This window comes from Salarias fasciatus, chromosome 20 (genome assembly GCF_902148845.1).
Source record: "Salarias fasciatus chromosome 20, fSalaFa1.1, whole genome shotgun sequence".
Lineage (NCBI taxonomy): Eukaryota > Metazoa > Chordata > Actinopteri > Blenniiformes > Blenniidae > Salarias > Salarias fasciatus.
In genome coordinates, this window is record NC_043764.1 from 27,931,838 (window position 1) to 27,945,559 (window position 13,722).

The 13,722-nt window shown below is 45.3% G+C and overlaps 1 protein-coding gene across 1 annotated transcript in view; it reads left to right on the top strand.

Moving 5' to 3' along the window:
- plxna1a (plexin A1a) overlaps positions 1–13,722 on the top strand; it is a 235,418-nt gene that overhangs the window by 126,199 nt on the left and 95,497 nt on the right. Inside the window, exon 8 of the mRNA XM_030118875.1 lies at positions 3,344–3,458. Coding sequence (XP_029974735.1) covers positions 3,344–3,458 — 115 coding nt within the window. The remainder of the gene's footprint in view (positions 1–3,343; positions 3,459–13,722) is intronic.

A 13,722-nucleotide genomic window follows, 5' to 3' on the forward strand; every position in this document is an offset into this window, starting at 1 on the left:
CTGTTTTACCTCCTCGGATCCTTTATGTAAAGAGACAGAGAAATCAAAACACTTTTATTATGAATTAAACATAGAAAAAGGTCAAGCAAGGAAAGGGTCGAAACCTGTTCTTCAAACGCAACGTTCTAGAAGCGATATATGGATCCTTTCATTCAGAAATGTTTTATAAATAAACATTTATACAATGTTCAAGAAATTGAGAAAACTAAAACAAACTAAAGTATCCTCAAAGCTAAATTTCCATGAAACCCATGCTTAAAACCACGGCTTTCAACGCTTCCGAAAAGAGGCAGATTTATTTTAAATGTATTTAAAGACTGACACAAACCAAAGACTCAAACAGGATCCAAGTATCTAAAGAAACAATGCTTTCAGTATTGGCATTTCTAGTGGATATCCAACTGTATAACACAATATGTCTTCCTGGAAGACATGGCCAATGGTCTTCAACGAAAAGTGTGTTTTCTCAAAATGATTTACACTTTCAGACATAATCGATTCAATTTTATTTCTATAGTGTTAAATTTTAAAGAGAGAACATTTTGAAGTGAAGAGAAAGCCAACAGTTCCACGCGAGCAGGCAGAGGAGACTCTCTGCAGAACCAGGTCAGAGGACGAGGCTTCCTGCAGAACCAGACTCTGCTGTTCAGGTTGGGTTTCGGTGATTGAAGGAGAGAAACGGATTGAGGCAGAGCAAAAAGCATAACGACATAAATCTGCTCCCTGCAGACGTGACGGGGCGGGAGGCTCAGACCACAAACTACCAAAATTATGTCTGTAATCTGGATGCATCGCTTGGGTCCAGTTCAGTGTCTTTGATAAGAACTCGTCCGGTTTCCTCCACCCTCCCTGCTGAAGTCAGACCTTAACGTTCACATTGCTGGAGCGCTGCCACCTGGAGACTGATGTTTTCCTTCGCGGCTGCAGAGAGAAGCTTCCCTCACGTTCAGTGATAGCCGGATGGTGATGAGCAGAAGAGACCTCCCAGGTTTTCAGGCTCGTAGCGGAGCAGCGCCTGTGGGCGTAGTGGGAGGGCCAGCTGTGCGGAGCGACAGCCGACGGCAGAAGAGACTGACGCAACATGTAATTAGAGCGCGCTTTTCTAAAAACCTGATAAGTGGCGCTCAGATCCGATGCCCAATGAAGACCAAAAAGTCGAGAGTTTTGTTTTTAATAAGAGGATTTCATCCTTTTTTTTTTTTTTAATGACACACTTAACAAATTTACTTCTGTCGTGTCGCTGCGGTTATGATTATTCTTCAACAATACGCTTGTCTGTTTCATTTTCAAACGGCGGTTGCGGCTTGATTCTAAGTGTTGACGAAGGTTATGAAGAGGAGGCTATTTGTTTGTTCCTGTGGGCGTCAGATTGACAGAAGGCAGAGAGTAATTTAATACCGCAGCCATGTGGAAACCGTCCAGGAAGAGTGTGATCAAGCAGAGATTATGAGTTTTCTTTCTGACTGAGTGAAATAATGCTAGATTAGCTTGTTTTATTTGAGTCAGTGTTCACTTCCCTTTCCTCTCTCTGGTAGCCATGATAGCCTCGTTAATCCCTGTTCCAATGTGTTCATATTCATTTTGCTTCCTCAACTCTGAAGGAATAAGGCAAAGGAAGGAAAAAACAAATGTTATATAAAAACAGGCTTATCTTGGTCTGCCAGCTTAGTTCACTGTAAGCCTCCAAGCATGGAGAGTAAGAAGGGAGGAGTGGATCGCCAAGGATTCTCTGCTGCTCCCGCTCGGCTGTTCCGCCTCGGCCTTGCTGACAGCTGGAATGAAGTCTTACCGCACGAGGCAGCGGTTACACTTGTCGCTCCGACGTGATTTCCGCAGATTCGGCCGTGAACGCTTGATGCGGTGCGGCTGAGTCGATGCGCGTCTGCCGCCCGGGCCTGCCGCTGTCTGATACCGCCGCCGACGGTTGCTCTGCTTGTGATCGGCGTTTCCAGCGTTTCCTGTTTACCCTCAGCCTGAGTGGGGAAGCATCAATACAGCGGATCAAGCTCTGCTACTCGTCGATTTCACTCATTTCGACGTGCGTTAAAGCGCCTTCGTGAAAATTAAAAGCTTTCCTCTTTCAGGCACGTCGTTCGCAAGCTTTGCGACGAGTGAGGTCTGTCTAATACACTGCAAAAACTCCAAGTCTGAGCAAGTTTTTTTAAACTTGTTTTGATTGAAAATGTCTCATTTTACTTGATTTAAGATAAATTCACTTAAATATTATATTTCATCAAGCTAGAAAGGCTTGATTTAAGAGAAATTGTCTGAAATCAAGAAAAATTTCACTTGTTCCATTGGCAGATTTTTTTCTTAAATTAAGATACTTTTAATTTGAAATTAGTGGGAAAAAAAAAATCTGGCATTTTCACGCAAAACAAGTTTAAAAAACTTGCTCAGATTTGGAGTTTTTGCAGTGTAGGATGGATTTTTAGCTTAATCTGTGTCATTTCAGGACAACAATATAATAACCACCAACTTAACCAACACTGAAAAGAAGGATTTGAGAATTCAGACATCACCCAAATTATTTTTGACAACTTTATTGTATTTGAAATATTAAAAAAAGGTCTTAGTCTGCATGTATGGTTGTCATGGCCGCAATTCACGATTTTCATGTTTGAGTTTTTTTAAAAATTTTTTTAAGAATTCTTTAAGTATAAAAAACAAGTAAAGTTTCATGTGGGTATTTCTTCAGTTTAACATGTAGTTTGTTTTGGCTTGTAGCTTGGCTCCATGGTTTTTTTAACCAGATGCTCCAGAAACTGAACGTGTGTGACGGTCACTGTGTTCGTCCTGTGATGAACTGCTGATCTGTCCGAGATGTAACAACTCTCTTCAGCCACAGTCAGCTGGAACCGAATCCAGAGCAGAGTTGAATCAATGGGGATGGAAGACTTCTGCTGATCAGTCAATAAGAAAACCTTTCAATTTGCCAGATTAGATATGTAAGAGTTGACAGCTTTGATTTATCTACAATGTAAAATAAGTGACAAAAAGAACGATGTAGTTAGCACTCCAGGCCATTGATTGGCGCTATTTGGTTTTGTAATGACACCACACATATACACAGAGAACAAATACTTCCAAAAAAAAAGAAAAAAAGAAATGTTTGCATCTTCATATTAATCCATTTGATTTTGAATTCTTGTTTAGTTTAGTTGTGAATGACGATAAAGAGAGAAAACCTTCCAGTCGAGCAGTAATGATGAGTTCAGTCCTGGAAGTCAAACACCAGAGGAGTAAACAGACAGACCGGTTCACTCTGTGACTCCTGATCATGTTCCTGCCGAAGAAATGTAACCTCCCCTGTTTTCTCCCCCCCCCCGCCCCGTCGTTCCAGGTGCCTGTCCTGCGTGAATGGAAAGTTCCCCTGTCACTGGTGCAAATACCGTCACATGTGCACTCAGGACGCCAGCGACTGCTCCTTCCAGGAGGGACGAGTGAACACCTCCGAGGTCAGTGCTTCAGCACACACACACACACACACACACACACACACACACACACACCCCTAAACACCAATGGGCACATGTTGTTAAACACGTTTTAACTCATAAAGAAAGATTCTAACACAAAACAGTCCATGAATACATTTATGGGCGTTATTGCGCAAAAGCACACGTGTACGGCGGCGTAGTAACACAGAGGGCGCAGCTGGGACTCGTGCGCCATCTGATCGTGTGTGTGTGTGTGTGTGTGTGTGTGTGTGTGTGTGTGTGTGTGTGTGTGTGTGAATGAGTGCCGCTGCGAGTGCCCCAGCAGCAGCTGTTGTACTCCAAGCAGCGCTGGATTTATTCACTTATAAACCATGCAAATATAACATTTGGGACGACGGTGGCGCGCTCCCATTTGCATACTCATTCACCACGACCGAAGACTCTCATCCGTCCAGGAACCGAGTCGCTCTCGAGGCCGTGCCGTTTTCAGCGAAGTCGCGCAAACTCTGACATTCACACTGCGAAGAAGAGCAGAAGAGCAATAGATGTTTTTTGATTCTTTCTCTCAGTTTCTTTTCTTCTGCATTCTCCTCCTTGCTGCTTTCCTCACTGCAGCATTTTGTGGGTTTCATGATTGAATTCCAGATAAAACACTTCTATTTATCTCTGCAGACCTCCAGACCAATGCACAGTGAACCACATTAAGATGTATTTACACAATTGGAATATGTGTCATGTTTGTCACAGAGCCCTCATAAACTATCGGTTTGCGGTAATTTAATTCAATCCTAATTACTTGGTGGCCAAACTACCAATCCAGAAAGTGTTTTTAATTGGTTTGGTGAAGCAGTATCTGCTGGCTGTGAACATGTGCAGCGAGCTGCAGTCTGGTTATTGGCTGCCCAGTCCGCGAACCAGCTGAGGGTGAAGTCTGAAAAACCCGGCTGTGCGGTACAATTATATTTCCTGTCTGCACCAGACCGTCCAAATCCAGCTTATTAGTGGTGTCAGTCTGCCTGCTCCTGCTCTCTTCCATCTTTTTACCAAATAACACAGAGCACTTGTAGATAAACCTCAAATCTTGTTTTCAAGCAGAACAATTAAAGCTTCTCAACACTGCAGATGAATGTGAGGTCTGTCAGTCGGAGCAGGTGGACAAAGCCGGCGGCTCGCTCCCCACTAATCCGCAGATTAAAACACTCCCGCTGATCACTGTTGCATAATTCACACTTGCTTGTAAAACTTCACTACATGTAAATATATTTTGATAAAAATGCAGCCATCTGGAACACCCAAAGAGTCAGGCGTGCTAATGAAGTGTTAGCTGCTAGCAGTGGGATGACTATTAGCGAGAATAGACTGCAATGTTAGCTAACATCTTCACACTCAATAACTATAGACGCAAAAACAGGTTTCAGGCTTCTTCTTCACAGCATTATTTGTATCGACAACTATGTTAGTCAGAGTGAAAACGGCTCCCAGCGTTTTCTGAATTACTACATGCGTCTTCCCGTTAGCTCAGCGCATGTGAGTCGGCTGACGGTAACGACGGCTGTCTGTGCTGCTCGCTCAGTTCAGCCGCGTCTCTCCAACAAAGCGTACATGTGTGCATGAGGAGACACATTTCTGACACACACCAGATCCTGAGTGGGCCTCGATGACGAAGGAGGACACTTTAAATGTTTACATCAGGCTGTTCTCGGCGTGCTCGTGTGGGCGGCTGCGTCGCAGAAACACAGCATGTCACGTATAGTTTACATGGAGTAAATTCTATGTTTGCGTAACCGCTGGCTTCACCTCCAAACCCACTGATCGAATGTTTTCCAGGCGTGTGTGTTTGATTTCTGTGTCACTGCCCGGCGCCGCAGCCGTGGTGATTTTGTAAGTGGATATTTGTGTGCGGCCGGAGGTGAGATGCGGCGGAGACTGAGAGTCGGGGTGTGTGCCGACGACACTCGAGTCCAAACGCGATGTCGGGACACGGCTCGGCCTCGTCCCAACGCCACGACCCGACCGCAGCTCGTGTTGGAGAGCCGCCGCCAATTTATCTTCTGTTTTTTGGTTTGCTCTGTCACTTTTTCCTCGCTCTCTTCCACTCCATCTTTTTGGTGCAGGCGTTGCTATGGTTACCAAGACACTTTGAATGTCAGAAGGGGTTTGTTGAATTTTGATAGACACACACACACACGCACACACACACAGCCTGGTACCATAGCCGCATCCTCACTCGGATTATTGTTATTATTAACGGAGCAGACGGCGGCGGCGAGCCGGCGCTGGGCCTCCGTGTGTTTGGATGCGTCCCCTCTGCTCATTGAGCAGGGTAACATTTCGGAGCGCTTTATATGCTCGCGCCGGCGAAGCCTCCACGTCACACATTTATCTCTCCCAGCCTTGATTCTGTTCCAATTTGCCAGTTCGTAGCCCCTGCTGAAAGCAATATTGCCCATCACGCCTGCCTGAAAAAAAAAGTTTCCCCCTGTGTCATTAGCAGTCGGTTGCCAAAGTGATTGAATTCACACTACACTGGTTATCTTCCCAAAGGCATTTGTCATATTTCTTGAGGCTGACTTCACTTCATATCTGATCAAATTCGGAGCATCTGTGAATCCGCCGCACAGGTAAACCACCTAAACGCACGCAAACAGATAACCGCTAATGCAGAACTTCCGCCCCGGTTTTAGTAAAGTAAGTATAATTCTCTGCCGTCACCTTTTTACATTCGTAAATGTTTATAAATCAGCTGTGTTTTGACAGCAGATAAACAGAGAGGCACATTAGGGGCGACCAGGCAGAAAATTGCCAAGAGTCGGGAGAAACACTTGAGAAGGCCATCAACAGAAATGCATATAAACACAAACAAAGAGAGAAACAAACACGGGTAACAACAAACAAACGCAGAGACAAACAAATTCGCTCTGCTCCGATGAATGCCGGCATTCGGGCACCGGTAGAGTCGACTGGGCGCCGCCGCCGCCGCCGGGCCCGGGGGCTGCTACAAATGACTTCATTTTGGAGTCAAGGAAATAGGAAAGAATAAGACAATAATAATAATATTAAAAAAGAAAAAAAAAACAGCAACAGGGAAATAAGTAATAGAAAAAGCAGGGCTTGTTCACGTTTATTCGTCTGTCCTCAAGCTCGCCTGCTTTACTCGTTTATTGATTGCAGTTGGCTGGCTTGTTAATTAAGTCGTTCATTCATTTTGCATGTGGCTGCTTTTCAACTCGGGACATTTCATGTCCCGCAAATGAATTAATGCAGCGTATGATTGACAGCAGAGACACAAAGTAGCTGCCAAATCACATCCCCTGATAGGAGCTCTGACAACCAGCAACTTAGTTTTCTTTTTTCGCGTGTGTGTGTGTGTGTGTGTGTGTGTGTGTGTGTGTGTGTGTGTGTGTGTGTGTGTGTGTGTGTGTGTGTGTGTGTGTGTGTGTTTGTGTGCACTTCCAACAGTTTCACCTTTAGTAGTGACCTGAAGGGCTGGTGATTGATGATACCCTAGTTGTGTCCTTGTTTTTGGATTTTGTCGGATACTTCAGAAATATGCAAATTAGCCACAGTGTGGTAAGTGTTTTAATATGATGTAGATCCTTTTTTGTGCGATCAAAACAGCTCAAGGCGGGGATTTTGTCTCAGAGAGTGTGCGGTCAACACTGGCACCAGCATGTTAGCAGGAGATTCTTTCAGTACTTCAGGTTACAAGATTGTAAAAAAAAAAAAAAAAGGATGATTTGCAAAGTTTCCATGTTCCTGAAATGTTCATCCAATTATTAAGTTGGGAATTGGAGGCCCACTTCACACCTTACACTCTCCGTCACATTTCTTTGAAGCTATTCTGAAGCTATGCCTAATCCATTTTTTGCTGTGAGGCAGTTACAAGAAGCCACTGGTAACTTTCATTCGGACGCAATTCCCAAAGGTTTCCCGGCAAAGCATCACACCGCCTTCACCATTTGACCTTATCCAGCTCATGCCCGTGTCATTTCTTTTACATCCGAGGGACAAATGGCTGGGTGCTTGTCAGAGATTTACCCTGGGAAGTAAATGAAAAGCTTTTCTGGTGCGCAGGGATGAAGGGTCAGGCAGGGTTTAGGGTTACGTCAGAAAGTTGGTGATGGGATGATTTACATAGAAGAAAAGCCTTGTTCCTACCGCACTCCCCCGATTAATCTGATCTCAGTCGGAATGTTGCAGGGTCAATTCCCTATCAATTCCCCATCGATACCCCTGTTCACACCTCAAGTTTTCCTTGAGTAAGACACTAACTCCCAAACTGTTCCCACCGGATGGATAGAGCATCTTGCATGGCAGCCAGTCATTGGTTTTGGGCAGTGGTGATTTGGAGTTTAGAGAAGCGGACTTGGGATCCAGAGATTGCAGGTTCAAATCCCATAGCTGACAGGTGGGCCCTTAAGCAAGACCCTTGACTCCCATCAGCAAACTGGAACAATGTAATATAGCTACTTGCGTCTTAGACACAGTAGGTAAATGCAGAAAAATAACACATAGTTCATTAGTTAATTAGTTATTGGCATTATGACTGGCCTTGTACTTCTTGTACATATAAACAGGCAGCGTGATTTTATCACCTTCCTACCATAGCAAGCTTGATAGTTGTTGTACAGGACCTTCCCACACCAACAGGATCGTGCTCCAGTTCCTTGGCTGCCATTCACCACACTGCTGCAAGTTTGTGCACTGGTTGAACCAGTGTTGGCAAGAAATAAGACAGAACACCCTACAAGATAGTTTCTTCCTCTTGCCATGCTCTGACCCAATCCTCCAGTTATCAAACTTTGATTCTTGTCCAAGTTGCCATATTTCCTCTCTTCCAATGCTCCTCTTGAAGAAATTACTGTGTGCCTGATGCCTAATATATCCTGACTCTCTGAAGAAACCAGTCGTCAATTGGATTCAATCTTTCATTTTTTTGTGGGGACTTTATCATTGGGAAGGGATTGCACATAATCACCAAGTTCTTTAAACTTGATTTTTATGTGAAAACCTGACAAACACTTGAGAATGAGTTGGATTGTTTTAGTTGCACTGAGGAGTTTTCTGACTGCATGTTGGGGCAGTGGTGGTCTAGCCGGTAGAACAGCAGACTGGCAATCAGGAATTTAAAGACTGTGGCTCCCTGATCAAAACCTTTGACCCCCATCGGGTCCCTGCAGCACCCTAAAATGGCCACCCACCACAAGATAAGGAATTTCCCAATGGACCTTGATAAAGTATGATTAGCTCATTTTATTTAGTAGCTATATATAATTTCCAAGCAGAGCAGCACTGAAAAGGATATGATTAAAACTGCCACGGGAGTTTCAGTGTTACACAACACTTCTCCAAACTTTGAGGGCCTGATGAGCTTTGGCTCGGCACTTCAGTCTTGCAGCAACATGCCCTCCTCTGCTGCTGTCTGCCGTCTATCAGAATTCTCAGGAAAGTATAACTTTTCAACCCAGGCTGTGTCAGATTGTTCTTTTGCTGTCAGCGGTATTGAGGTGTTGATATTAGACCGGTTGTGTTCTTTCTTTTTTCAAATTGTTTATTCAGGCTGGAGAAGAGCGTGGCTCTCGGATATTTATTTGGGCCTGATGTATTCATTAAATATCTGCCTCAGTGAAGTCGTCTGAATCTGTCAAAAGAAGTGCTCATTATGAGCCAGAGCTTGTTCTGCATCAGCTGCTCTGAAAGAGTTTAGTTAACCATCGAGGCGCTGACCTTTTCAGCGTGTGAAGCCGGGACTCGCCGGCTCAGGCTGCTTCCACTACCGTCTTCTTTCCTTTCTCTCACTTCCTGCATCCCATCACCGTCCTGCCGCTCCTTCAGCTTCTCCCCCTTTTCATCCCCCGGCTGCTCTCTTCTCCTGACCTCTTTACACTCTCTCAGATACAGTAGGTTCCATGATGCATTGCTGCTGCACGAGGGACCGGAGCGGCGGTTCGGTAGCCCGGCCTCGTTGATAATCATTAGCGGGCTGTTTCATGCACGAGACGTGCAGAAGGTGAATATAGATATGTGCATCATCGCTGGCCTCCGCGCTGCTAATTAGAGGATGCATCACCATGATGAGCGAGTCGGCGGAGACGCTCGTATGTTTCTGTCAAGTCGCAGCGCAGCAGCGAGAAGCGCTAGCGCAGGCGGGAAAGCAGGTGCGCGTATGCCGCGCACGTACTCCCCCGTTTGTGTCGCCGCCTCGAGGAAAGCGCCGGTCTTCTCCGCCGGCCTCCCTCTTTGATCCCTCACCCGGCGAGCTCCTCGCTCTTGTTCGCCCGCTCCCCCGGCCCCTCAACAAGTCAATTAGCAGCAGCGAGACGCGTCTCTGGGCTCGGGGTGTCGCAGCCACAGCTGCCTCGCCATTGTTTCTGCTTTGCTGGAACTCAGGCTGGTGCGCCGCTCAGAGCTGCCTGGCTCAGAGGCTTCGGAGACGCTGCTGGCACGGATCGAGCTTCCCTTTCTCCCTCCGGGTCTCTCTGGCTGGGGGGAGCGGCCTGCCGCTGATACACTCAGCTGTGAGTGTGTGTGTGAGTGTGTACGCACACATGTTAATTATTCAAAGTATATTAAAGCTTAAAGATGCATCTCCAGATGCCTCTCTGATCGTCGGAGTGTTTAATGGAGAGAGACGGATGAGAGGAGAAGCGAAAGGTGGAGCATCCGCAGTGATACATGAGGGGAGCAGTGTGGCCTAGTTGTCAGAAGAAACTAACCAAAGGCCACATTTATGAAGCTGCTGTCTCGCTTACGCAACACAAAGAAGAGAAACAACCACAATTCTTAAACCCAGGAAAACTCTTCATTCATGCTTTGTGTGTTTTGCATTTGGGTTCTTCTGGTCCACACTCAAGAGTCTGACATTAGTTATCCTAACTTATTGTCATATTTTTTCATCTTTCCTCTTGGAGAACACCAGAGCCTGGTGGAATTGTGAGTGCTGCTTCCCAAACGGAGCTCCTAATTAACTTCAAGATCATTTACTTGAGTGAAAAACTTGTTTTTCTTGACTTTCACTAAAACCTCTGACATGTAGGAACTGCTCTGAAACTCCAAAGTTCCACCTCATGGATCATTTTCCCACCTCCCATTTACTCCCGAATTGACCGTCTTCTCTTTGAAGAAATGTGGTGGAAACGTAGGTCAGACGATTGTGAGATTAGGACCTCGTACAAAAAAAACCACATGAACCGGGCTTAATCAACGGAATAGTAATGAAAAAGACATCATGAAAAGATGTTTACATAATATTTTTTTTTTTTTTTTCACTTATTTGTACGTAATAACAGAAGAAATGAGGGGAAAAAATCTGCTGAAATTGCTCCATTCAAACTGATATTTTAAAAAGACGATTTGCGATCCAGCTGAATGAGGACCAGCGTAAACAAGAGGACTGGAGATGCTTCAGATGTGAGACCAGTCAGGAGATGAAAGGATACCATCGAGCTGACGTGTTCCCTCACTTACTGTATGTCTCTTTAGCATCTACTCAATAATTCTTTGTCATTTAGCTCATGCTATCTGCCCTACTTTCCTCCTTCCCGCCAGCCAAAGTCCCTTCATTGTGTGGTAAATTAGACAACTTGTGTTTACCTGCTTAACAAATTCAAACGCCACAGTTAATGAAGTCACTGACAAGGACTTGCAGAGGAATCATCTTTGTATTTTTTAAACTGATATGATTGTTTAATGCTGTGTGTTTGTTTCTCTCTGGCGTCTGCACAGCGGGGCAGAACTGCTCGTATTTTTTAGTGATGAATCGGGGCTAATGGAGCAGAAACGGCAAGCGAACGCTGCATGTAAGGCTTTTGTGCACGGCAGTCCAGACCGCCGTTTCCTGTGTTGTTTTTCTTGTCTGACCTTACGTCTCCCTCATGCCAACGGGCTTAATGAAGCTCACTGCACCGCGGCTCTGAAGGCACACGAGTAATCACATGTGGGAAATTGGTTTTGAAAGAGTTTTGATGGTGCTCGCTGTCTCACTGGGTAAATTTAATGGCCATCAAACTGTTGAATGGTGCACTGAGGAGGAGAAAGAGAGCAATTAACTAGGGTATAAGTTCCCCTCAGTCCATTGTACCGCGCTCAGCGCGGTGATTTGGCAATATTTTCTAACAATCTTTAAGTGGAATGCATCAGTGTGCGTCTCGATATGTTTTCGGAGTGAGCCACTGCTCTTGTAGCGAATCGCAGAAGTCCTCCGTCTCGATTTATATCCCTGCGGTTGAATTGGTTTCACCTTTAACAGATTTCCCCAGAATGGAACCGAGCATTGTTCAAAGGCTGTTGAAGAACACGTCTGACGGTGGGAAGAAAATCTGCGGAAAATGAAAACCACCGGAGACATTCTGGGGTTTAGCGGGGTAAAAGGAGCGCTCACGTCCAACTGGGTCAAAATGCAGATTGATGCAGATTGTGCTGTCCGTTACGTGTAATGCTGGGAGGTAGAGAAAGGTGCTAACAGTCCAGATGCTTGTATAATGTGTCCTGTCACGGTGTGTCGCTGAATCTGACTGGCTTTGTTGTTTTTGGCACTTGTAGAAATTGCTCCTTCAGTCTCGGGTAGGAGGGGAAAAAAAATCACCCTGTGAAGTTTCTCATGCAGACAAAATGAAGAAATCCCACACTGATTGAGCTGCAGTGACGCCTCGCTCTTGTTTATGTACATATATTTGCTCAACTATAAATATTTTACTTTATAGCAGAAATCTTTGTCTTCATTTCCGCTGCGGGGTGGCGTGTGCGGCGCAGCCCCCAGCAGGGCTGCCGGGAGTGGGTGGACACTCCAAAAGACTCCAGCGCGGTTCAAAGTGCTTTTTATTGAACAGAAGAGCTCCTGCTCCGGCGGGACGGGGGCGCCTGCCCTCCCTCCACCTGAGACTCCGGCTGAGGAACTCGCTTCATTTCAGCTAAATAGATGAAAAGTTTCCTTGTCGGAACGAAGCTCGGGAGATGAGTCACGGATCGAGAATAGAAGATGAAACGCTTTCAGAAAGTTTCCCGGCCCTGTTGAATCTGCATACCAGATACGGCGGCGCCTTTTGTTGTGAAGTTCAGCCGGTTGTGCGGTTGTTTAAAGGGAGTTTCTCCTCGGTGTCCCGGGGTTAACGACGGGGAACAGTCAGGATCGGGAGGCTGCGTCTGTCGGTGGCCTTTTTACTGACCTTGAGAGGTTGGATGATACTTAGTTGGGTCACAGAACTCTCTTTTTATTCACTGGGTCACGGTCTAAAATGGGCTGAGAGTCTGTTTTTGGTTGGTTCCCAAGGAGCACTTTGTCATTTTCCACTCATAAGATTCAAATTCATCAAATTTTGATCCTGCGGGCTGGAAGATTAAAAAAAAAAAAAAAAAAAAAAAAGATTGAGAAAGAGATAGAGTCAGAGCAAGATGGCAACATGGGACTCTGCTTAGTGAGGCCATCCTAAATAGTTTCTTGTTATCTGGCATGTATCCACTGTGTCGCCCTCAGAAACAGCCACACACACTCACACAGACCCAGTGTGTATCTTTAGAGGCTTCTATCGATCCGCCGGCTGATGCTTATCGTCTACATCCTCCTCTTTGACCACGCGGACCTGATAGCTACCAGATAGACACACAATCGCACTCGGTCATCAGAGATAGCGCTCAGGGCGCCACTTCTCTAATGGAGACATGTGATGAAGAGCGCCGTACAGTCAGTGGAGTGCAGCTCTCTTCCCAGGAGGCACTTTGTTTCCTCTACCCTGATTCTTGTCTTGAAGTTTGGAAAACCTCTCTGAGATGTTGATTCCAACATGCACACAAAGGAAAAAGTTTGTTTTTTCTTCATATATTTCCTTTTAAAACTGTTTTTGACAGTTTTTTTCCCCCTAATAGTTCCTGGTGTTTTGTGTTTTTGTGATTTCGGCCTCTACCTTCCAGTGGGTGTACAGTATATGAGCCGTGGTCAGTCGTCTGAGTCCATTTGTTCATTCTCACCAGCGATCCGAAGCCTGTGTTTCTACCTTTTTGCTCCCCTCCACTGGATTTTATTGTGAGAAACCCTTTTTTTTTTTTGGCTATTGCCTTCCTCATTAAAGGTCACTTTTAGCCCTGATCCCTCATCTGTACCTAAACTATTTTTTCTGGTACAACCTCTAAAACTTCTACTGGTTTTAAAAAGACCACATGATACTTCTTCTAAGTCACAAAGTACCGTAATTTAGAAACTCCTGGCCGCAAACATCAGGAAGCGGCAGACAGGAGGTCAATACCAAACCCATAAAAACTACTTTGTCTTGTTACCTTGCGGTGCTTC